The 23184-nt window shown below is 42.3% G+C and overlaps 1 protein-coding gene across 1 annotated transcript in view; it reads left to right on the top strand.

The window, feature by feature from the left end:
• LOC139293908 (ankyrin-3-like) overlaps positions 1-23184 on the top strand; it is a 94285-nt gene that overhangs the window by 11792 nt on the left and 59309 nt on the right. Inside the window, exons 2-4 of the mRNA XM_070915576.1 lie at positions 20303-20404; positions 20691-20789; positions 23023-23121. Coding sequence (XP_070771677.1) covers positions 20303-20404; positions 20691-20789; positions 23023-23121 — 300 coding nt within the window. The remainder of the gene's footprint in view (positions 1-20302; positions 20405-20690; positions 20790-23022; positions 23122-23184) is intronic.

Here is a 23184-nt window from a genome sequence, read left to right as displayed (position 1 = left end):
GTGTGTATGGGGGGTGTATTGTTGTCCCTGTGTCACTATTTTAGACAATAATAATGAATTGGACTCTTATAGTATATATTTGGATTTCTAAGTTTTGAGGTTAAACACAACATTATTGGCACCTGTTGTAAAGTACAGTATCATTTCAACTGTTTATCATTGTGCTGGTATTGTAGTTGAGCTGAAGCATTAATTAATTGATTGGTCCTTTGGCAGAAATTGAATCACCAGCGGTCATATAATTGATTAATTGTTGAGGCAGAAATGCCCAACATCTGCTGTTTTCAGTTTCTCAAATGTGAGGATCTGCTGCTTTTCTCTGTCTTATAATTTTGTTTGTACTGATGTGCCCCAATACTTTTTACAGTTTATTACGCAGATCAGGTGTCGGTCAGATGTGACTGATCCACATTAAATACGGTTACCAGCTATCCCTGGTGCATAATATTGTCATATTTCTCTCAGTGAGTTCCACACAGTGAGGAAGCTGTTCTACAGATTTTAGATTTGGGGGAAAGAAAGCAATTTGTTCGGGTTGCTATTCAGGACCTGTAGGTACCCTGACTGTAGGTATTGGTATTTGAAGAGAAGTCGGAGTGGTGCGTCTCTCGTTGGTTGGACAAAACAAGGAGTCTAAAGACTTCACATTGGACTCACATTGGGAAATAGTCATGAGAATTTTCACTTTCTTTTCACAGATTTAGCTGTGTATTATAGGACTAAATCCCACAGGTTACTGTAAGAAATGATATACCACAGTATTAAAATGTAGACGCTACATCGTCCTCTTTGTCTATATGAAGTTCTGTCTAATCACACACTTTGCTATCTGTCAGCATGAAGGCTTGATCTGATGCACCGAGACGCAGCAATATGAGTCAGGTTGTTGTTAGTGTTGCTGCTGACTAGGTTGCTGTCACCGTGTGTGTGTTTGTGTGTGTGTGTGTGTTGCTGACTGGGATGCTGTCAGCTGTGTGTGTCAGCCATCTTGACACCCACAGCGCACTTTTAACTTTTCTGGGACCTTCCCTCCTGACAGCCAAATGGCCTCTCCAGCCGTTAGGAAAAACCATGGAAACACACACACACACACACACACACACACACACACACAAGTTGCTGAAGTGACCAATTAGAAGAAGTGTTGGAACTAAGCAGAAATGACAGAGTAGACAACAACAGAAAAGGCTGTGCTTGTTCTTCCGCCCACAGGGTCAGCGTGACTTCTGTATCATTTAAGTGTTAACTTTTAGAATTTATTGATAATCTATGGTAAAATCTATTGGTTTAAAATGGATTTAAAGGCCTTTCAGATCTTGCTGATTGGTCGGTTGACAGTCAACTGAATAAAATGGCTGCAAAGAGTCTCTCGTATCACATTATGATGTGTTGGCACAATTGTGATTCAACAGTCTAATTCAATGTCACCATGACGCCAATAATGTTAATGTCAGGCACAGGCCATTTTACAACTGGTGTAGTGAGGGACTATGGTGCAAATGCCTGATTGAATGGGTGGGGGGTAGAGATGTGTGTGTGTGTGTGTGTGTGTGTGTGTGTGTGTGTGTGTGTGTGTGTGTGTGTAAATATAGAGTTTGTGTGTGTTTGCCTGTGTTTGAACCTTTGTACTGTAGCTTAACCTTTCTGGATGTGTGTTTGTGTGTGTATAGATCACATACATGTTAATATGACATAAAGGAGACATTCCAAGGTGAGCTGAGTGTCGGGGCGGACTATACGAACATGACTTGATCATTTGAGTTGTTGTTGACACCGTCATAGCCTCAGTGTCCTTATGAGAACACATACCACCCTTAATGTGGTCAAGCTGACCTCAATTTCTCTGTCATTGCTATTAAAATGTATGTCTCTCCTTCCTGTAGTGTAGGGAACATACATGCGTGCCAATAGCAATTTCACCACCAAGTAACCATCATGTAAAAAATATGTTTAAAACTGAAATCATTTCAATAACTTGGGCAAACGGAAAATCATCAGAATTCTTTTTTTACGTTTTGTTGATAACAGGTTTTCTCAGGAAGTCCCTGCTGGCCAGAGTTCAGAACAAAAGACAACAAAACAGAAACACTCAGTATAAAGAGAGATAAGACGAGACTGCCGAAAAAGATGAGTTAAAATTAAGAATAGCAGATCAGAATCCACCTCAGTGAGGAGAGCAGATACAGGACGATGATGCAGAGCTGCAGAGAGCAGGGCGCTCTGTGTGTGTCTGTTTATGTGTGTGTGTGTGTGTGTGTGTGTGTGTGTGTGCTGCTCTTTTGGCTGCTATAGCCAAGCTAACGGACTGTACCCATCAGTCAAGGTTGTGTCTTATTATAGGTCATTAGTTTCTATGCTCAGCTGCGACCTTGACGCTACCTGCTAGAGCATGTATATGTACCATAGTAGGCAAAATGTGTGTGTGTGTGTGTGTGTGTGTGCACGCACCTAGGCTGCTTCGTACACAAAGTATATTGCACTGCACAAAATGTGTTCAAGACTGCTTACTGTGTGTGTATGTGTTGTTTTTTTAAGTGTGTGCACACGTGGCTGCAGCCTTGATGAGCAGTCAGCTCTGGCTGTGTGTGATGGATGGATGGACACGGGGGGTCAGAGAGGGTCAGCCAACATACCCTCATACAGAGGGGGGTGGGGAAGGCTCACGAGGATGTCAGTCAGAGATTTGAGTGCTACAGGACTAACGCTGGTCTAAAGTAAAAGTGCTGCCACCCACGATAAAAAATTGTCTGCCGTGCAAGACAATAGGCTGAGTCCCAACTGCCAGCAGTCATTTACTGGTTGTTGCCTTTTACCCACTCTGACAGTTACACAGTGATGTGCAAACCACAGTATATCAAGTTCTCACCAGATTTTCGACTTATTGTGTTTGTGATGCATTAAAGGAATAGTTCGATACTGAGTCTCCGCTGGTTGCCTGCGCTCTGCCAAGAAACACACATTGTTGTGCTTCAGTTTTTTTACAGACAAGCAAAAAGTCTTTGTGCTAAGCTGACAGTAGCTTCATATTTATGTACAGACATAAGAGTGGTATTGCTCTCCTCATTTAACTCTCAGCAAGAAAACACACATGCATATTTCCCAAAATCTTGCGCTATTCCTTTAAAGAACAGTCCACATGTCTAAACACTCACAGCGCTTGTCAATAACATCATATTCCTTGACACATTTTAGTGCACTGCCAGACCAAGGTCACAGTTCGTCATTAGTTTTTTTGATGGATATTGTGCTGCTTGATTTGATGTTTAGTCTATAAATCACCAATATTACAGTGGAAGTTCTTAACGCAACAGTTGATCTGATTGTGGACAGGCATGTGATAGTGACGGGGATGCACATAGCTTCAGTGGAGATTTTTGTTGGTCATATAACTGCTCTTTCCCTGCCAATTTCATTGTGTTTGTACATTATCATTGTGTATCATATTGCGAAGGAAATACTGCACACACTAATTTTTGCACTGTATAGTATCAGACTGGTTAGTAACTGATCAAAAGTTTGCACTTTGAAATCCTACTGTCCATCAGCTGCACATGTTTAGCCAGTTCTGTTTGACAGCTTGAATCCACTAAATAAACTGCTGTATTTCCGCCTACATATCTGTGCGGTGTAAGGTCTAGAAACCACCAAATGTTGACTTGCATGATGCTCAAGCTGTTTTGCAAAATACCCATCCTTGTGTTGTGTGATCTACGTGCGCTGGCGTGCATCCTGAGCCCAGCAGTGTAAAGCGACGTCTAGGTTACTGTACACCAGTGGATCAGATTCATATTGCAGTGTCCCGCAGAAAGAAAAAAGACGACCAAAATTAACCTAGAAAGGAGAAGAGGGAGCGAGGCAGTCTGGATCATCCTGTACCCCTCCCTCTATCGATTTCCGTGTCCCGTGTCCTGTGCTAAACACAGCACAATCGGTACAGAGACACTGCTCATAAGCTTAGCCTGTGTTAGAAAGAGAAACAGCAACAGAGAAAAGCTTTCGTATTTTCCTGTTTTCCTGTTTTTTCTTTGGAAAGTCACATGATATGACTTTCAGGGCCATTCCACCTCATTTGTTGCACTGACATCTGCTGGTGTTATTAATCTAAATGAGTTGCACCAAGCTGACAGATTGAGTGGCCATTCCACTGCTCCGTCCCCTTAAATGTATTGAAATCCTTCTTCAGGCCACGCTTGACCCGTTTGACCCCTTAAACTCTTGTGACCTCAGGTATTGATGTTGTGCTTTGGTCGCGGCATCATTATTGCGATAAGGGGACTAATATGGATGAGTTTTACCTGACTAAACAAAACTAAATCAGACTTAAAAATCTAAAATGTATTTCAAAATGCAGTTTTACTTTTAAAGAAATCCTGCAGTTGCAGCTGTTTGTCTTGTGGGATATTGACCATTTCATAGCAACAAAACGCAGGTGAATTTCTTCACTCACAACACCCACATTGCCTGTCTTGTTTCCATGTTTGGGGAGTGCTGCTATTATGGATTTGGGCCTCCCCATTCAACAGCCTATTACTTTTGTGTTGCCTGAGGGGCAGCTGGCTGTTTCAGCATCTACTAGCCTTCTGTTTGCCAAGCAGAATCGCCAGGATCTGAAAGACCATTACTCCAGAATAGGAGGCTGTAATGTGTAATAACCTCTTTATTTGTGGAGGAGGGCACACAGATTTAAGAAGCATAAATGACAGATCAGCGGTTGTATTGGTGAGCATGTTGGACATTGGATAAATCGAATGTAAATCCCCTCACTCTCATTCTTCCTTACAGTACTTCACCTCTTTCTCCTCTTTCATCTTTCGCTCCTCCTCCCTCAGACATCCTCCATGTCTGGATGGAGCATTTGGTCTGCTTGGCCTTTTATCAAAGGGTGGATCAGAATATTGTCCCCTAATTTTAACATGTTTACTGAGCCATCCGTGTGCGTGTGTATGTTTAGTTTAGGTCCTTGCGTGCACGTTTGTGTCTGCCTGCATGTGTGTGTGTGTGTGTGTGCTGTGTGGAGGCTGATGGGGGTTCAGGGGAGGACAGATGGCTCGTGGTCTGCTCTCGTCTGGTGCTCTCTGTCTGCCAAAGATCAGGCGAAAACAGTTGCAGCACTGTGCACTTCATTCAGCCCCACTTGACAGGCCAAAATAACAGACCTCTCTCTGTTTTATAGATAGCTTTATGAGCTATCAAAATGTTATGGTGGAAGCTACAGAAATGACATTAACAGCAGATTTTGTTTTGTTTCACTGACAGACTATATTTGACAATGGAAGCCTGGTTTTGTTCTTTGGCTCTTTGCTGTGGGAAAATATTTAGTTTAGTGGATTACAGCATAGTCTTTGACTGGCAGAGAGGCATGTGTTTATGTGCCATCTTTCAAACTGCAAGACTATATCAGACTATGCATCAAACACCATCCCATTTTGCATATTGTTTCATTTGATTTTAAAAATACTGATAAACCTAAAGAAGTTCTAGTTGAACGCAAACACTGGTTTTCAAACTGTTAAAGTTTTGCAAAAGTCTCCATACAAATGAATACATGGTCACATCCCAGATACAGTCGGTGTTTTGCTGTATGTGAGAGCATTGAGCTAAATGTATTACTCTGCCATAGTGGTTTTGTGAGAAGTGATAATGTGGACAAGAAGCTTTTAGACTTAGGCTGTATCCTCTCCATAAAGTCTGGAGAAGAGCCTCTTTGTCTGCTGTAGGGGTCTCAGCAGAGAGATAATTATCACCACACACACACACACACACACACACACACACACACACACACACACCGTGCACAGTTGCAAACTCTCACAAACCACCTACTATAGATATAATGCAGTGTATCTTCATTCACATACACATACAAAAATGTAATCTGTTTACTTAAATTTACAGACTTAGATTATCTGGGTTTGTTAGTTAGCCTACCTGACATACCAAGACCTGCTGGTTCTGCTGGTTCTTGAAGATAACCTGAACTTTATGGCTGACAGATACGCAGACTGGCAAAACAACTCAAGAGACACCTTCAAACTTGATTGTATGACGGTGAAAGTCATCTCGACTTCAATTTAACCATGCCATGTTGGATTTAGAAGCTACAAGGACATTCAGTTTCTCACTCTTTTCCAAAGTACTTTCACTTACTGTTGTCCAGCTGTGGTGCTAAGCCAGTGGAACTGATAGGAGATGTAAAAGGCTAGAATAAGCTAAATAACTTGTTGATGTCTGTTGCTGACATGGATACTAAGGCATAAGGTAGTTTAGACATTTACATAGTATAACACAGTCTTTCCCTGTCTGTAACACACATGCAGACACGTACATGGAAAGATCTAGTCCACCGCGTAGGCTCAGAAGAGGCCGTGACAGGAGAATACACATAATTTAGAGGTATTGAATGGCAATGGCTGTGTATGGGAAAGACAAAGGGAAGGGCACAGGACCAAGAAGAAATGCATACAGTAAAGGTGGAAAGATGGATGGGAGGGAGAAGAGACAGGGAAATTGGTAAAGATATGATGGAGAGAGAGGTGGAGGAAGATGGGAGGACAAAATGACCTAAAAGAGGGAGGATGGAGAGTAAAGAAGGGGATTATAAAAGCTTTTTCTCATCTGCCCCTCCATCGCTCCCTCCACTTCTTTTCCACCAGAAATTAATTTGAACAAGTTGACGGGAGGAATGAAGTGACGATCATCAGTAATGGATGTCTGCAGTTGATGAAGTGGTTTAATCATGCACCTTTACATACTGTTTTGAAAGAGACTTGGAGAGCCATTTCTCTTGAGTTACGGGGAGGTAGTGGAAAAAATAGAGTAAGCTGGATCTCCTTGTTCTCCCTCTTTCTCTGGATCAGTAGCAGATCTAACGTCCAGGTAACAGATACCCTACGGCTTAAACTGGCACCTTTACACACTGACGCAGAGGAAGAAGTCAGTCTGTGATTAGATCATGTCATATCACTTCAGGCTGCTCAAGTTAAATATGACACCCCGAGAAACAGAAGAGAAGAAAGAAGAATTGATCCATGTCCCTTTTGCGTGCCTGTGCAGGTATCTCTGTGTCTAAAGAGAGTTAGAGTGTCTGTATCCGTCATTTGCCTTTGTATTTACATTACAGCATCAATCCATGAGTGCTGTACAACTAGTGAAGCATGTGGCTGTAATGTTGAATCAATGAGACTGACTCTCCCCTAAATGACAAATCCTCTGACCTGACACAGAGATTGCTTACACCTTTTCTTCCTCTTTGATTTAATATGTACACCATAAATAGCTAATTTATTTTCATTTTAGCTCCATGAAAGTGTGAAGGGGGGGCAAGAAGAGGACGACAGTAGTTACTGAGGTTTGTGATTAAGACATGTGGTGATATCAACTCTTGTACTGTTAACCTTTTGTCTCAATTCTGCCGTCTTTTCAGTGGACTGATCTCTCTCTTTGTCACGTTTTTCCCACACACTCATTAAGAATTCATAAATGCATGTGTCACATGTACCTCTTTCTCTCTTCCGTAAAGCCACATGTACGCTTACCATACATCTCATCTCCCATGGCTCGCTTATGCTGCCTGCTGTTCACACAAGATTGGCTCTTATTATTGGGAATAGTCATTTCAGTCCAACTACTGGTTAGTCATTTGCATTTTTATGTCCCATTACTCTATCACAAAGGGTGGAAACTCACTCATAAGTTGTCTCTGTAGAGAACTGCCTTTTTGACACAAAAGGCGTTTTAAGATGGTTTATGGACTTCTCTGTAGTCATTACCTTGAGATGGCTTCACTTCCCGGCAATGTGAATCCGTATGGATTATTGAAATTAAAATAAGGCTAGTTGTAACCTGGAGGTCTGTTTGGTAAAAGACACATTTAAACTGTGTTAATAACTCCTAGACTGTGTGTTTGGGATCTCATGTGACATATATTTCAGATGTGTGTGTGTCTTGTACTGATTGCATTGTTGTAATGATGGAAAGAAATGTACAAATGAATTCACTAAGTTATAAAGCAGCTATAATCAATATTTCATAATAAGAATGGTTTGAATGACTATGTCATGTGAAAGGGGTCGCTTGTAGTGATGAACCCACAGTATGTTTGACCCAACTCTGCAGTTGTCTTCAGCTCTACTGAGCTTTTTAGTCTTTCTGCTCATTGTTTTGGTTTTAAAGCCCATAACTTAAGTGTTTTGTTTAGATAAGAACTTTGCTAACTTTGTCTGTCTGCGCTGACAGACAAAATAAGCGACTAGCTGGTGGACATAGTGGATTATTTGACATCCAAAGAGCCAGATATTTCCCTCAGAAGTTGGTGGAGACAAAAACATGTGTTCTCACGACCAAATGACCTTTCCTACTTTAAAATAAAACACTGGTTGTGGACATGTCACAGAGAGAGCAGTGATCCTTCACGCAGTTGTCATGCAGCAGACTGTCCACCAGAGTCCAGTGTTTGACTGTTGACTGAACAGAGTCTGCTGCAGGTCAAACTGAGGCTAGAGGAGGAAGAGCAGAGGGGAGATGAGGAGGAGTTTAATGTCTCTGGCTTTAACTAAACTCTGGTATGTTGTTTAGTTTTCTTTAGTCTCTTGTCACTGTTTGGCCGTGAGCCCTGTCCCTGTTTTCGAACTCAGTCTATGTCGCTGTCACCCTCCATTTTTGTTCCTCTCTTATTCTGTGTGTATCTCACACTCTCTCATGTCTCTCATATGTATAACCTTCCCATTGCTTTACTTTACTTACTCTTTTCTGCCTCTCTCTTACTGTTTCTTTTCTCCTCTTAACCTTATCACCCCTCCACTTTTCTTTTACCTCTCCTCCTCTTCTGTGTGTATTTCATTGTCTCACCTGTTCTCTTCTGGAGCCTGTTGTAGGGTGACTTTTTGGCGGGACAGCTATTGACCCAGCATGGTGCACTAGTGTGTAGATTTCACCAGTACAGCTGACGAGTCAGTTGGATGAAATCCAATGCGACATTCAAGTTCTCCCCGCAACAGTGTCAGCGTTATTGTCCCTGGTCCTAGACAGTAGAGAGACAGGAGATTTCATGTGTGCAGCAGTTGTAGAACTGCTTGACAACATATGCTAATAAGGTTGTAAATAATTTAAATTTGTCACCCCAGCAGGCCTCCAACAACCTAAAAACAAGCACAAAAACAAGACTGTAGGATTTAAAATAATTCAATGCAGAGGTTTCCTAATAAAGTAATAATTTGATAATGAATCTGACGAACATATACGTTAGCCCAACTGGGTGTTGGTGGTGCATGATGAGGTCTGAGGTTTGCTTTTTCACTCGCTGCTCTAGTTGAATGGTTCACCTATTTTCCTTTTCCCTCCCTCCTCTCCTCCTCTTTCTCTCCTTTCTACCCTTCTTCTCAGCTCCCTCCCTCACTTCCCCTCCTTCTCCCCTCCCTCCCTGGCGGTTTTATGTCCCAGGTGACGGAGGGGAGCTGTGCCCTTGAACGAGCTCCGTGCAGCAGGAGCAGTAAATATCCGTCTGTGTGTTGTGTGTGGTATGTCGTATGTTCTCCACAAATATTGAGGATACTCCCCAGAATGAGGACAGTGTGATATTTTACGGCTCCTCTGAGATGCTTGAGCTCGCCTTGTGTGTTTGTGAAACCAGGAACGGAAAGCCAGCAGGGAGACAATTGGATTAGCCCAGAGACATTTCTATTCCCTTTGAATATATAAGCATATCTGCTTTGTTTTCATGGTTGGATGTCACAAGCATAATGCAGCTGTGGAGCAAAGCTCTACCTCTGAGAAAATTTACAGTGTTTTTGATTGGTACTCTTGGTGCTCAAGCTCCTGGTGGGCAATAAATGAATATATTGTGAAATAAAATCTAATATGGTCTTGGATGTAGTTATTGTAATATCAAGATATGTCTTAAATGTTTCCAGGTATTTAAGGCTATGTTACAGTTACATGATTTCCAAGCAGTACTGTTTGTGAACAATAAATCATTCCACTTATTTGGCCATCATTTTCGCATTACAAATCATTTTGAAAGTGTCTCCTAACACACCAATAATGATTACGCCTGTTGTTAATTCCCAGATGTTAAATAGGCCTAACTATATAACAGAAAAAAGAAGAAAATGATAGTAGAGAGAAATAAAAACAAAATACATATACAAAAAATTGACTTTGGTCACCTATGAGAAATAAAAAGGTGTATAGTTATGTGGCAAATATAAAAATAGATAGATTTTATCCATATGGACCACCTCTCTGTCTTACGTTGTTTGCTTATTTCTAATGATAGAATTTCAATGCTCATATACTCAATTGTGCAAATAAATAACTACGTAGATAAAAATGTAGAATAACACACAAATGCCACCGCAAGAAAGATATCCAGTCAGCATCTAATTGCAATGTTATTTTCCCAGATAATGTATCGAGCCGTACTGTGTGTGTGATTGTTGGCAGGCGCTAACATAAGAATGACTGAGGTGCTGTGTGTGTGTGTGTGTGTGTGTGTGTGTGTGTGTGTGTGTGTGTGTGTGTGTGTGTGTGTGTGTGTGTGTGCGAGCACAACTGTGTCAAAAGAGATAATTTTCCATAAGTAGGCTTGACTCCCTTCCTCTTCTGTTGTAACCTCCCTCAGTAGCCATGGTAACCCTGCCGTTTCCAAGGAGGGCTTCTCACTGCAGTGTTAGCGTGAAGGGGCCTGTGATCCACCAATCACATGTTCAACACGCCTCCTCTGGTCCAGAGCATCTGTCACTCCCTCTGTCAGCTCCCACATACACCACTCTCTGTCTCTCTCTCTCTCCTTTTCAATTTCTCTGACTCTCGCTCTCTCACTCTCTAACTCTCTTTGTCTCCCTTCTGAAAGTTGATAGCACTGGAAAATACCCATAATGCTGTGGTGCCATTCCTCTGGAATAGTGACAGAATGTGAAAGCAGTGGCTGAGGGATGGATGACTGCATGTGACTGTGTATTCTGTCCGTGTGAACGGGTACGCTTGTGTGTATGATCTTACAGGCAGCGCTGCCAGAACAGCAGCATTCCCGCTATCAGTAACACTTATGGGTGTGATACGCATGAACTGTGTTTATCATGTATTATCAAAATACTGCAGGCAGAAGGAAAGAGTGACCACACAGCGGTGTGTCCCAGGGATTTTCCAAATGCAGGAAGTTAATGACCACAGCATTTGTTTACACATCTGTTTTTCCACTGACAACAAAAGTATCTGAGTATCCCCTGGAATTATGCTTTTATTGAACCATTCTGTACAACAATAGAGGTGCAGAGATCACTGTGGTTTGTCATGCCGGAGAGAGGTTTGTAGCCTGTCACAGATCTTTTCCTAACATAAACCAAGTGTTTTTAGTTGCCTAACAATCCATAAGAATACCTTATTACCCACAGTTTATTGCCTAAACTATGCTTAGGAAAGATCTAAGATTATTCCCTTTCTTGCCTTGATGAAAAGGTTGATATCACTCTCATGTCTGTATGGGTAAATCCCAAGCTGCAGCTGTCAGCAGGTTAGCTTAGCTTAACATACAGACTGGAAACAGGGGGAAAGCCTGGCTTGTCCAAAGGTCACAAAATCCACCTACCAGCACCACTAAATTAACACGTTATATGTCATACATATAAAGATAAACAAAACTTTGTGTATGTTTTTTTTAAATTCTTTTCTACCCTATTAATCATCTCATGACCTCTCAGATTTATTTTGTGATCCCTCCTGACCCCCAGGGTGGGACCCACTTGTCTAGTGATAGGGGGTGATTTATCATAGAAAAATGTGCTTCCCTAAAGGTAAAAAGGTTTAAGAACACTATGGAGTTGTGGGTGGTCCTCCAAGATAAGATAATCAGATCACACCACCCACAGGTGTAATAACCCAAGATCAAACATATAACATGGATACGGTAGTTATGCTGCATGTTTCGCTTAACCTCAACTGTCTTCTGCTCACTCAGATAGTGATCAGATTCAGGCTCTTAACGTGCATTTTCCAGGAGAGCAGTGAGTATACGTGGCTGCTCTCTCCTGTGCTGGGGCTCGGCTATGAGCAGGATTTGTGTGGAGATATCAGTGGGGGTGAGCTTCTCATTCCCAGCTCCCACTCAGCTGACTGCAGTGGGGTGAGACATAGTGGGACAGAGGGTGTCCCTAATACCAAAGGAAAAGCCCCTAATCCTCTGTTAAAGTGTCCCCATTGACTGTTGGGGGGGCCCCCACTGGTCCACTTGCCCCAAAATAGCGTCTGGTGTTAGTGTTGTGGTTCTCTGCTGTTGTTGGACTTGTAGCCCCCTCCAGTAGACACACATAGGGTCATTACTGCTTTCTCCCATGCATTGAGATCTCTTTGATTGATTTCATGCAACCAGGTAGAGCAAGCCCAGCCGGGACATACACTCATGACACACATGCACACTCACGCTGGTCTTTGTTCGTGGAAAAAAAAGCTGATAAGCAGGATGACAATAAAGAGCCGCATGCTGGTAGAGGCTGAGGGAGGCAGGGAGAGTGAACCAGAGAGAATGAGTGGGAGGGAGAGTGGGTGGGATAACAAGAGAGAAGAGGAGGGGGGGTGGTTGACATAGCCCAGTCGAGTCATTTTAGCTAAAGTATTTGTTTCAGCTGCTATTTTCAGTTTGCCCCCTCTCCCTGCTTGCCTCCCCAACCTTGGATATCAAGATCACATTGACACCCCCCCATCCCAACCCCCCTCAGAGTAAATGAAGGTGAGGAAGAAAAGGAAGGAGGCGGAGAGGGAGGGAGAAGCCTCAGCTATTATGGTAAGTCAGGGTGCTCTTCCTGCACCCTCCCCGTTTGAAGGTGCTTTCTGGGGCAGGGGCCAGCTTCTGCGAGGCAGCAGGGATTTACCCTTGTTGACACATTTCAAAAAAAAAAGAAAGAGATAGAGATAGAGAGGGGACAGGGAGGGAGAAAGGAAGCAGAGGGGATTTAGCGTGTGTCCTTTCTGCAGCATGAAAGACTGCGAGATGCTCAGCGCTTTGTTTACTCAGCACTGGAGATAGACCCCCCTGTCCTTTACTTTCCCCTCCACCCGGCCACCCCCCCCCCCCTTACTCACTTCTCTCCTCCCATCAAACCTCTGTCTGATGTGCAAGACATCGACCACACAGCGGAAGGAGCTGTTGTATCCACGACCTCCAGTGCTAGCATTTGTTGGTGTGCTTAGATTTTTTTTTTCACCCTGTTACCTGAACCAATGGGACCTTGCTCTTTCCTCTGAGTGGGATGGATGCCCACGAGGTTAAGATAAGGACAGAGCTAACTGACTGACTGACTGACTGAGTAGATGACTGGTTGGCTGTTTGGCTTCCTGGCCACTCTGAGCTCAGGTTTCACTCCTCTTCACACAGAGGAGAGAGAGAAAGAGTGAAAGAAAGTGAACATGGCTGTGGAAGAAGGTGCTGTCTTCCTAACACAAGTGAGTAATGCTGATATTTGGATTTATTCTCATATTTTTTAATTCTTGGACTTGTGTTGTGATTTGGTGTTATCTTGAAAAGCATGTAAGAGAGGTTGTTCACAGTCTCAGAGGTTGATGTTGTGGATTTAGTGGTGCACCAGATGACTAGAACGACCTAGTCCTGTATCATTCATTGTGACTGAAGGGGTGTTTGGGTGTGTATGAACATGGAAATCTGCACTCAGATGTAAAGTGTGTCTGCAGGGTGATACCATGCAGGAGTTTCAGCACACATCAGGGAGTTTGGTGTCTAGAAAGTGAATTGCCCTTGCACCTGCATGTTCATGTTGTTTATATAGAGGTGTGTGTAGATTATAGAGCAAGATGGATACATTTTCTTTTAAAGGAATAGTTTGACATTTTGGGAAATACATTTATTTGCTTTGTCAGACACTGATTTAACAAACAAGATATACTGTAATGTGTTAATTAGTGAACTTTTTTTTTCACTTTTGCACAGAGCCAAGCTAGCTGTTTCACTTTGTGTCCAGTCTTTCTGCTAAGCTAAGCTAAGCTAACTGTGATGAGAGGTGGTATCAATCTTCTCATTTAACTCTCGGCAAGTAAATGTATTTCTCAAAACGTCAAACTATTTCTTTAAGATGAAATAAAAGCATGTGGTGTGGTATGCAGGGCTTGTTTGTAGTGCTTTAAGGAATTCACTCACCCATATTTTAAAGCAGCTAGAATCGATATTTTAATAATATATCAAATGACGATGTGAAAGGGGTCGCTGGTAGTGATGAACCTACAAAGAATTATCACCTGAATCTGCAGCTCTCCTCGGCTTTCTGGAGCTTTATAGTGAGTTTCAACTCGTTTTGCTGTCTGTCCTGCAACTTTTCTCTTTTGGTTCACTCTCATACCACTGCACACTACCTGCTCAGCATCAAACAGCAGACAGACACAGTTAGCAACTAGCTGGTGAACATAGTGGAGCATTTAGCTGTTAAAGAGTCAGATATGTCCCCCAGGAAAAATACAGCTAGACGGAGAGTGACTATTGGACATTCATTCATCAGATGTACAGAAACATGACTCAAAATGAATGATAGTGTTGCACCGTAACTGCCGGATGTGTAAATAAGCAACTGTTTGCTAACAAGTTCACCATCTCAACTTAAAAAGTGACAATATGTCAATGTTTACTGCGTGTGTTTACAGCTTGTTTTGTACTGCCTCCAAGTGGCCAAAAAAGAAAATGAGACAGAAAATGTTGAACTGAAGACAGTAGATACTGCAGTGTTACAGTAGGTACTGAGTTTTTTTTCTCAGTAAAGCTGTCTTTCAATGGGAGAAAATGTATTTACTGTAATCTTTTCAGACGTGAAACATCAGGAAGTAATTTACTCACTTGCTCATTCGTTCATTCATATGCTTACTTACTCACGCCGTCTCTCACAATCATTTCTCCAAGTGGCCATTAGGAGGCATGATACATTGAACTACTGCTGAAATGTCTGGTTAATAGAGGGATGTTTAATGTTGATGCATAAGATAACAGCATATGATATTTACAGTCATGAGAACAGTGCAGCTGATGTTGATGTACTTTACATAGAACATTGTGTGCATTTGAAATTTGTGGAGGCTCTAAAATGCAAATATTCCTGTTATAGATTACCAATCATTGTGATGCCAATAACATGCTTTGCATCCATACCTCTCAAAGCCTTAATAATGATTTTCTGGCATGAGCATGTTGACGGTGAAATTGGGGCATTAATTCATCAATAGCTTTGCTATATTTAGCCTTAAGAGAAGGAGGAGGATGCTATGAGGGACAAAGCCGGGCAGTGGATTTTGGGAGATTTGACCGTTTAGAGATGAAAGAAATGGATGTGGTGGTTTTGGGGTGAGGTTCTTTGGCACTGGTGGGTGTTGTGGCCCACCACTGGAAGTCCCTGGCTTTATGCTGGTAGAGCTGTGGAGCTCTGTGTGTTTTGTGCAGTCAGGAGAGAAGGGGATAAAGTGAAACAATACATCCGCTGCTGGTCTGGTTCTCCTCTTCTAAGCTCACTCATTTCACCCGGAGCCGACAGCAATGACACCAACATGCCCTGTGTGTCTGTGTTTGTGTTATGTACATATTTTTTCCTTCATGCTTTTTAAGTGGACAATGTCCAAAAGTATGTGCAGACATGTGCTGTATGTATCTGTGTATCCCATCTTATACACGGTTGCAGTGCAAAATGCTGCATGTGTTTCTGTTTTGTGACATGCTTGGTGCAGAGTGCCAAACTGACATCATCACAGTCCGGCAGCCCGGGGGATATCAGCCTTTATACATCTAAATATCCTCTATCCATCTGGACTATCACTGTGTTGATGTCATGAGGACAAGAAGTGCCAAGAACAGATTCAGCAGAAATGAAAACAAACGCTCTGCAGCTCTGAAACATCATGAATCTCCACACTGACTGCCCAGCCTCTACTATATGCTACTTGTACATGTTATGTGTTATATCAAGAAATCAGTATGCTTTACTAATTTATCCTAAAAGGAAAAGATACAATACGTTTCCATTGGACGTTACTTTGACTTTGGGAAAACTACTGCCAATTAAACAAAAGAATAAGATAAGAAATAGAGGTGAAGTAATCTGATCACATCTGCATATTACAGCCCTTTAACTGGCAATACTAAGGCTCCTGTGTTTCCTCTCCCTTTTAAAGAACACCTGCAGACACCAGTCTGTTAGTGACCAGGGGGCATTTTTAATTAGAACTGAGATGGTTAATTGCCATTTTTACAGCGACTTACCCCAGAAATTAGCTGCATTTCTGACTTTGTAAGACTGTAATTGGGAATAATATAATTCTCAGCTTTTCCGGTTATCACTTGTGTGTCAGATTTCTCACTCGCTCTCTCTCTGTCTGTCTCTCTCTCTCTCTCTCTCCCTTCAATCTAACATTAGATTAATGCTTTCCTTCAGGCTTAACCTAGTCTTTAATGGCCCCATTTTCTTTGAACCTCTGATCTGTGGAGGCTTAATGATATTTCTCTTACTAATCTCTTGCCCCGTCCTGTGTAATGCGTCATTCAGAAAGACTTCAAGATCCCACATGTTGGTCATAGATGGGAAGAGGATGTAGGGATGGACATGTTGGCCACCGGTTTTCACTGCAGGCATTAAGGGATAAACTGACGAGAGCAATGAGTAGTGTTTTTTGGATGAAGACTGGTTAATCTGTTGGCACTTTAGCTTGGGCAGATCCAGAAGGAGACTTAAAGAGCACTGTGTGATATTTACAGGGTTATTGAAAAACATGTAAACTTTAAAAATGCTCTTAGACCTCCATTTTAAGATGTACTGTACCTATTTTTAAAGTGAGAGCGTGCATGCTTGTAGGGATTTCTGTAAGTTTGTTAATATTTAACTGCTTTATGTACAACCACATCTGCCAGCACAAACCAACCAATAGTCTTCTGTTAAATATCTGCATTGAATGATTAAAAGAAGAGTACAAAACTACAGTATTACACATCATGTTTGACTTACATAATATGTGATGGTGTAAATCACTGAGTATTTGTCATACATGCTGCCTGTCCCCAGCAGTGTGACCCGTGTACTTCCATGTCAGAGGTTTTAGAGTGGTCAAGCATTTGGTGACACTCAACAAAGCCTGAGAGTCGTGGGTCACACAGGCATGCACTACACAGCATGGTACACGCTAAGGACACATACCGGTTATGTAAGAAACAGGACAGCTGTTGGTGTGTGTACCAGCATGCAGACGTGCACACATGCTGCACAGCTATTTTATTATGTGGAGAGACTTTGACTTTAATAATTGATGATGTAGCTAGGACTGATGGGGATATTCTGAGTGAAATATTAAAATTGGAGTTGGGCATAAACTGGCTTATAAATGTATTCCTAGTGCACATTTACAGTAAGATAAATGAAAATAATACTCAAGAAATAAATACCTAAGAAATTAAAATGAATAGTGATAGATAAATATGAAAATATAAAATGCACATAGAAAAAGAAAGAAAGAAATCCAGCACCACTGTTAGAGTTCAAACAAGTCTTCTAGGTGCATTGAAAACCCATGTGAGACTAAATGTAAGAATCATATGACTGAAGTTCTTTATCGTCTCAGACAGATTTTGCAACTTCTTAAAAAGCTGCCCTGCAAATAGTATTAGTAAAACACCAGAAGAAGAAGATGGAGACGAATGGCAAGAAGGAGATGAAGTTGTATAAAATGTACAAGTTAATGTATATGTTCAGAGAAGTATATGAAGTTTCTTTTGGGGCGAGTGACACCATGGTCTCGCTGAGTTTATATTTCCTTCTAGTGAGCATGTTTTCTCATCACAAAGACATTGTTTTCATTCCTGCAGGGCGCCACCTGTAAACAATAGTCACTATGAATCATGTTGAAAGCATATGATATGTTGACATAACTTAGAGGTATCGTAGAAAATGTGCAGGGAGTTTACTTCCGTGACAGTGTTGAGGTGTGACACTGTGATGGTGGAGAGAGCCTGATGGCTGCGTTTAGACTGGCTGGAAGCCAAAGTGTTTCTAACAGGTCATCATGAAGGACGCTGGTTTCTTGGTGTCCATGACTAACAAGAAGACCTCAGTCTGTGAGTATAGTGGTCTTTGTTAGATCTATTGTGTTAAATTATGATATAGAATTAAATCATATTTAGATGACGAATTGTGTTGTTATATCAGATATTGTGAGTTACTGGTTTTTGAATTGCAACCTTTTTTGATTGGTCTTGTTAGTTTGCTGTTCATCGCTGTGGAAATTGAAAATGTTCGTCTTTTCTTCTGGTTGACATCCAGAATAATCGAAGCACAACACAATCTAGTACACAAGCAAAGGAGTTCTGATGCTGAGACGGTTCATGTGCACATCCACACTGTCTCTAAAACATTTTGTAGTTTGGCTACAGGAGATTCGGGCCACTGCATATGGGTGTTTATGAGTTTTCACAGTCAATGGCCTATTTCCCTGTAAAGTGCAGCTGTGCCAATATTGATGATTCTTTTGCAGCTGCTACTCTCACTTGATTGCTTACAACAGCCTCGGTCTTCACAATCGTAAGCTTTTTTGATGCCTCTTTAAACTTTTTATACTTTTTAATCTTATTTCTGCATGTACTTCTATTAATGGTAGTGGTTGTATATTTGCTGTAATTGTTCTTGACCCATGGCTCATACTTGTGCTGGCTCAGGCTCTGTGCCAGCGACACAGTCTGTTGTCTTCATGACTTTTCTCAAGGCCGAGAACAGAAATATCATTAGTAGTTCAGTGCTATCAAACAGTTCTCTGGGGGTTGGGGGTATGGAAAAAGGAAGACGACATTTCTAGATGTGGGCCGAGATATGAGCTTTAGCTTAATGGTCTCTTGTAATCAGGAAATGACTTGGTTTCCAGTTAACACCGCTTCATCTAGCTATTATTTTGTTGTGTACACACGCGTGCATGAGCACACAGAGACACAAATATTTTCCTCTCACAGTTTCATACAGCCTATCAGTGGAACAATCTGATGCTGGATGTCTTGTTCGCGCACATTTTGGCTTTGGGTCAGATCCCTCTATGTTCGTCAGAGTTATTTCTGGAAAAGCGCGGCAGAGGGGGAGGTGGAGAGTACAATGTTGGATAACCACTCGTACCGTTTGGCCCTGCTGAGTTTATCCTAAGTGTCTCTGGACACGAGGCTAAATTTAGCAGGTCTGGGCTTTTGATAATTCAGGGGTATTTGGTTTTTGAGCCTCTGTTATGGAGCAGCATATCACAGCTTCTCTCCCTCATGCTCTCAGCAGCTCCAGTGCTGAGTTTTACAAAATGCTCTTTGCGAGGCTGATGCGAAGAAGCAAGACCAAAAAAAAAGTGCAGAGTTTGCTGCATGTCATTTTATGTCAAACCCAATGTCCTAAGAGCTAACACGAAGAAACACAACCTCCCTCTCTTCTTTCTCTTTTAGCTTTCTCCATTGCTCTTTCTTTGTCTACTCTCATCCTTCTTTCGACCCCCCCCCCCCCTTTCTCTTCCTCTCTCTCACACACACCCGCACATACACATGCACATGCACACCACATTTGTTATAGGGGCAAAAACATGCTTGCCTCATCATTTTATTTTGGTGTGCAAAGCCCTATTTCTGTAGTGAAATAAAGGACAGCCAGGCAGAAGAGGGAATGCTCTGCTTCTGGTAGCACGGCGACATAGACTCACAACTGCTTCACTGGTGGATTCAGTGGAGATCTCTGTGGAAGAGAGGAGGTCTCTGTGGCAGCTGTGAGGACCACCCGGTCACTGAACTTGTTACCTTTGGGAATCAGAGACATTTGGATTTTACCAAAGCTGGAATAACAGTCCGGTGGGATCTGAGGGATGACGGAGGATGACGTGAATTGTTGGGATGATATGCTTTAGCTCTATTGGCTTTCTCATGGAATACGTTTTGAGATGTTTACGTTTTAGCGCTGTCTTGATTTGAGACACCAGTGGACTTTCTTATATCGATTTTAATGGGACAATGGATCTACTGTATGTGTGGATATTGTTTTTTCCCGTGTTAAGATGTTTTTGGGATGTCTGAGAAATTATGACAGAGTTCTACCTGGTACAGTAACATTTTGGCATTTGTATGTGCTTTTCTTCTCCTGTGTGCCTAATTGAAACAGTTTGATAATTTGATGCAGGTAAGCATGTGGTCAGAGTCTGACTTGAAATACTCACCTCCTCTCTCTCTCTCTCTCTCTCTCTCTCTCTCTCTCTCTCTCTCTCTCTCTCTCTCTCTCTCTCTCGTCTGCCTCTCTTTCTCTCTTTCGCTCTCTCTCCTCTCCAGTCTGACAGTAATGCCAGTTACCTGCGAGCTGCCCGGGCAGGAAACCTTGAAAAGGTCCTCGACTACCTCAAGTCTGGGGTTGAGATTAACATTTGCAATCAGGTACATTTTCGAGACTGTTATTAGTAAATTAAAACGTTCTTGTGAGTGTCTGTCCTCCTTAGGGTTAAAGAAGAACATTAAGTTATTCTGTTCTGCACACGTAAACATGCATCACCATACTGCTGCATCAGCTGAATTTCAGGGCTCAGGGGCTCATGTCAAGCAGGATCATCCTCTAGAATATTTTATGATGTTAACCCATCCTTTAAGCACAATTAAACATTAACTCATAGTATATCCTAGCATATGAGCTACACCAACTCCACTAAATATGTTTCTTTCTCAGAATGGTCTGAACGCTCTCCATCTAGCCTCCAAGGAGGGGCATGTAGAGGTTGTTGCTGAGCTGCTGAAGCTCGAAGCCGCTGTGGATGCAGCCACAAAGGTAAGGCCCACCCCGTCACCTATTGCAGCTAGGCTGATGTTACTGAGGACTATATTTGGATCCAGCACAAAACATGGCTGCACTGTAGGATAAAACTGCATGCAGCTTCTGTACGACTACTGTAAGTGAGCAGGGTTTAATATTAGATCAATATTTAATGATCCCTGTGGGCATTGGTGCTGGAAAAAGTGAGAGAATTAAGCTAGACAAAAGGAAGTATATGTCAGAATGAAACAAAAGGAGTTCGGTATAATAACAGTAGAATGTATTAATAAATAAAGAACAATGTAGGCAACATGAGCAGCAGTAGTGTTATATTTCATGTACTCTACAATATGGTATCATATTTTATGATACATCAGGGGAAGGCCTCTTCCTTTGAAGCATCTCTACTCTGATGCTAAAAGCAGTTGAGAGGGAGAGCCATTGAAAACATTTTCCAGATTTGAGCCCAGAAGGCTTTCACCCCCATTTAGTCGTCTCGTTCAGCCTCCCTGCCACAGGCCACAAGCCTATTGCTGACATAAACACAGGGCACAATGAAATATTCAAGATCAAGGAGAAAATCTCCCCAATTAAAGCCTCTCTCTATTGTGACCCCGAGGATGCTAAGGGATTAGTTTGAGATCTTGGGAATCCACTGCCTGATGCCTATAAATTACTATTTTATGCAGCCAATGGAGACAATCAGGGAGGCAGTGCTACAGAGGATACTTAGATTTAGTAACACGTTTTATTTAGGCTGTGTGGGTGTTTAATGCTAAAGTTAATTGTGTATCCGCCCCTAATGTTGTGCTGCTCTTGTTGTGGGAGAATTAAACAAGAAGCCTTGTCCTCGGTTCATTAGCCCCTCAGCAGCTCTATAACACATGCTACCCTTGTGAAGCTTACAGTGTTGAGACTGTTGGTGGGCTTACCAAACAGGACCAAGCTGTCACTTTAACCAATACCACCATCTTTGCCTACCGCTAATGGGGAACTCCACCAATTTTACACATCGAAGTCTGTTTCCACGTCTTGCAGAATACTACTGCAAGTGTGATTTAAAAAAAGTTGTATAAAGCCATTTGTGGCTCAAAAGGGAGCTGCATGAAATCTGATAAATTGCCTCAAGTCAAATGTCAGATGTCACTTGAGGAAGCATTGGTTGGGGCTGAAGACTACAAAAACTTAGGGGGGGTGGAGTTAGACAGAAGTGAGGTTATATACGCCTGTAGCCCCCTCCTCATCTCTGCTTGAGGTTAGAGGCCCGAGGCTACGCTAGCCACTACTAGCATAACATACCCAAATCTCTGACCAAACTGTGTTGACAGGAGTACTCCTTTAATCAAGAGCTGTGAACATAGCTTCAAAAAAACTTCACAAAGGTAGTATTCTGTATATTGCAGAACTATTGCATTAGATTGCATTATATTACACTGATGCTCATTACATAGTGTCCATCCCCTGCAGAGGCTTACACATTTCTATGAATATATTTGCTATAAAAGGCTCAGATGAGTACCATTTTCCAGTAAAGTTACTGTTGGAACAAACCAATAATGTGTGTCTATGCAGTAGGCTTTAAGTGTCTATAATAAAGCATAATCAGTGAGATAGCCTGTCAGCCATGATAGAGTAACAGTATTATACGCTGATAGTAGAATTGGTCTTACTGTTTTGTACTCCAGAAAAAGCTCAGCAAAGCATACAAGTTCTTGTCTTCAGCTACATTATAAACCAAACAGTCTTTATTAATCTGCCTTGTGCCTCAGCAGGCATGGCTCTCTGATTTCCTTACTACAGTATACAGTACATGTGACAGATGTACCCCATCGCTATTGTGCAACAGCACTTGTCGCAAATAACAGAGCCCAGTATCACGCGGCCAGGAGACAGGCTCGGGGTCGACTCTGCCTTCACAAGGACCTGTACCGGTTCATAAAAAGTCTCCTGTAGTTTTATTTATGGCTGAGGCTCAGCGGGAGCTCATTTATGTGGGACGTGGGGCATCGGAAGTGACACATTGTTGGCAGTGCAGGCAGGGGGATGCCAGAGCTGGAACGCCAGCGGTACAAAAGTATGGTTGGCGTGAGGGGATTCACTGGGGCACATGGATACTGACATGGATATATACAGGCTATAGTGACAGTCACACACACACACACACACACACACACACACACCAGCAGTACGGTTTGACAGGTGGGGCAGAGCTTAACGTGCATTCCTGTGGTTGTTCCATGTAATGCAGAAAGGAAACACTGCTCTGCACATAGCCTCGCTGGCTGGCCAAACGGAAGTCGTCAAAGAGCTGGTCACCAATGGAGCCAATGTCAACGCACAATCTCAGGTGGGAAACACTCAACATGCACACACACACACACACACACACGGACACGCGCACAATGTCTGC

This window comes from Enoplosus armatus, chromosome 12 (genome assembly GCF_043641665.1).
Source record: "Enoplosus armatus isolate fEnoArm2 chromosome 12, fEnoArm2.hap1, whole genome shotgun sequence".
Taxonomy (NCBI): Eukaryota; Metazoa; Chordata; class Actinopteri; order Centrarchiformes; family Enoplosidae; genus Enoplosus; species Enoplosus armatus.
This window is presented reverse-complemented; position numbering and strand designations above follow the sequence as displayed.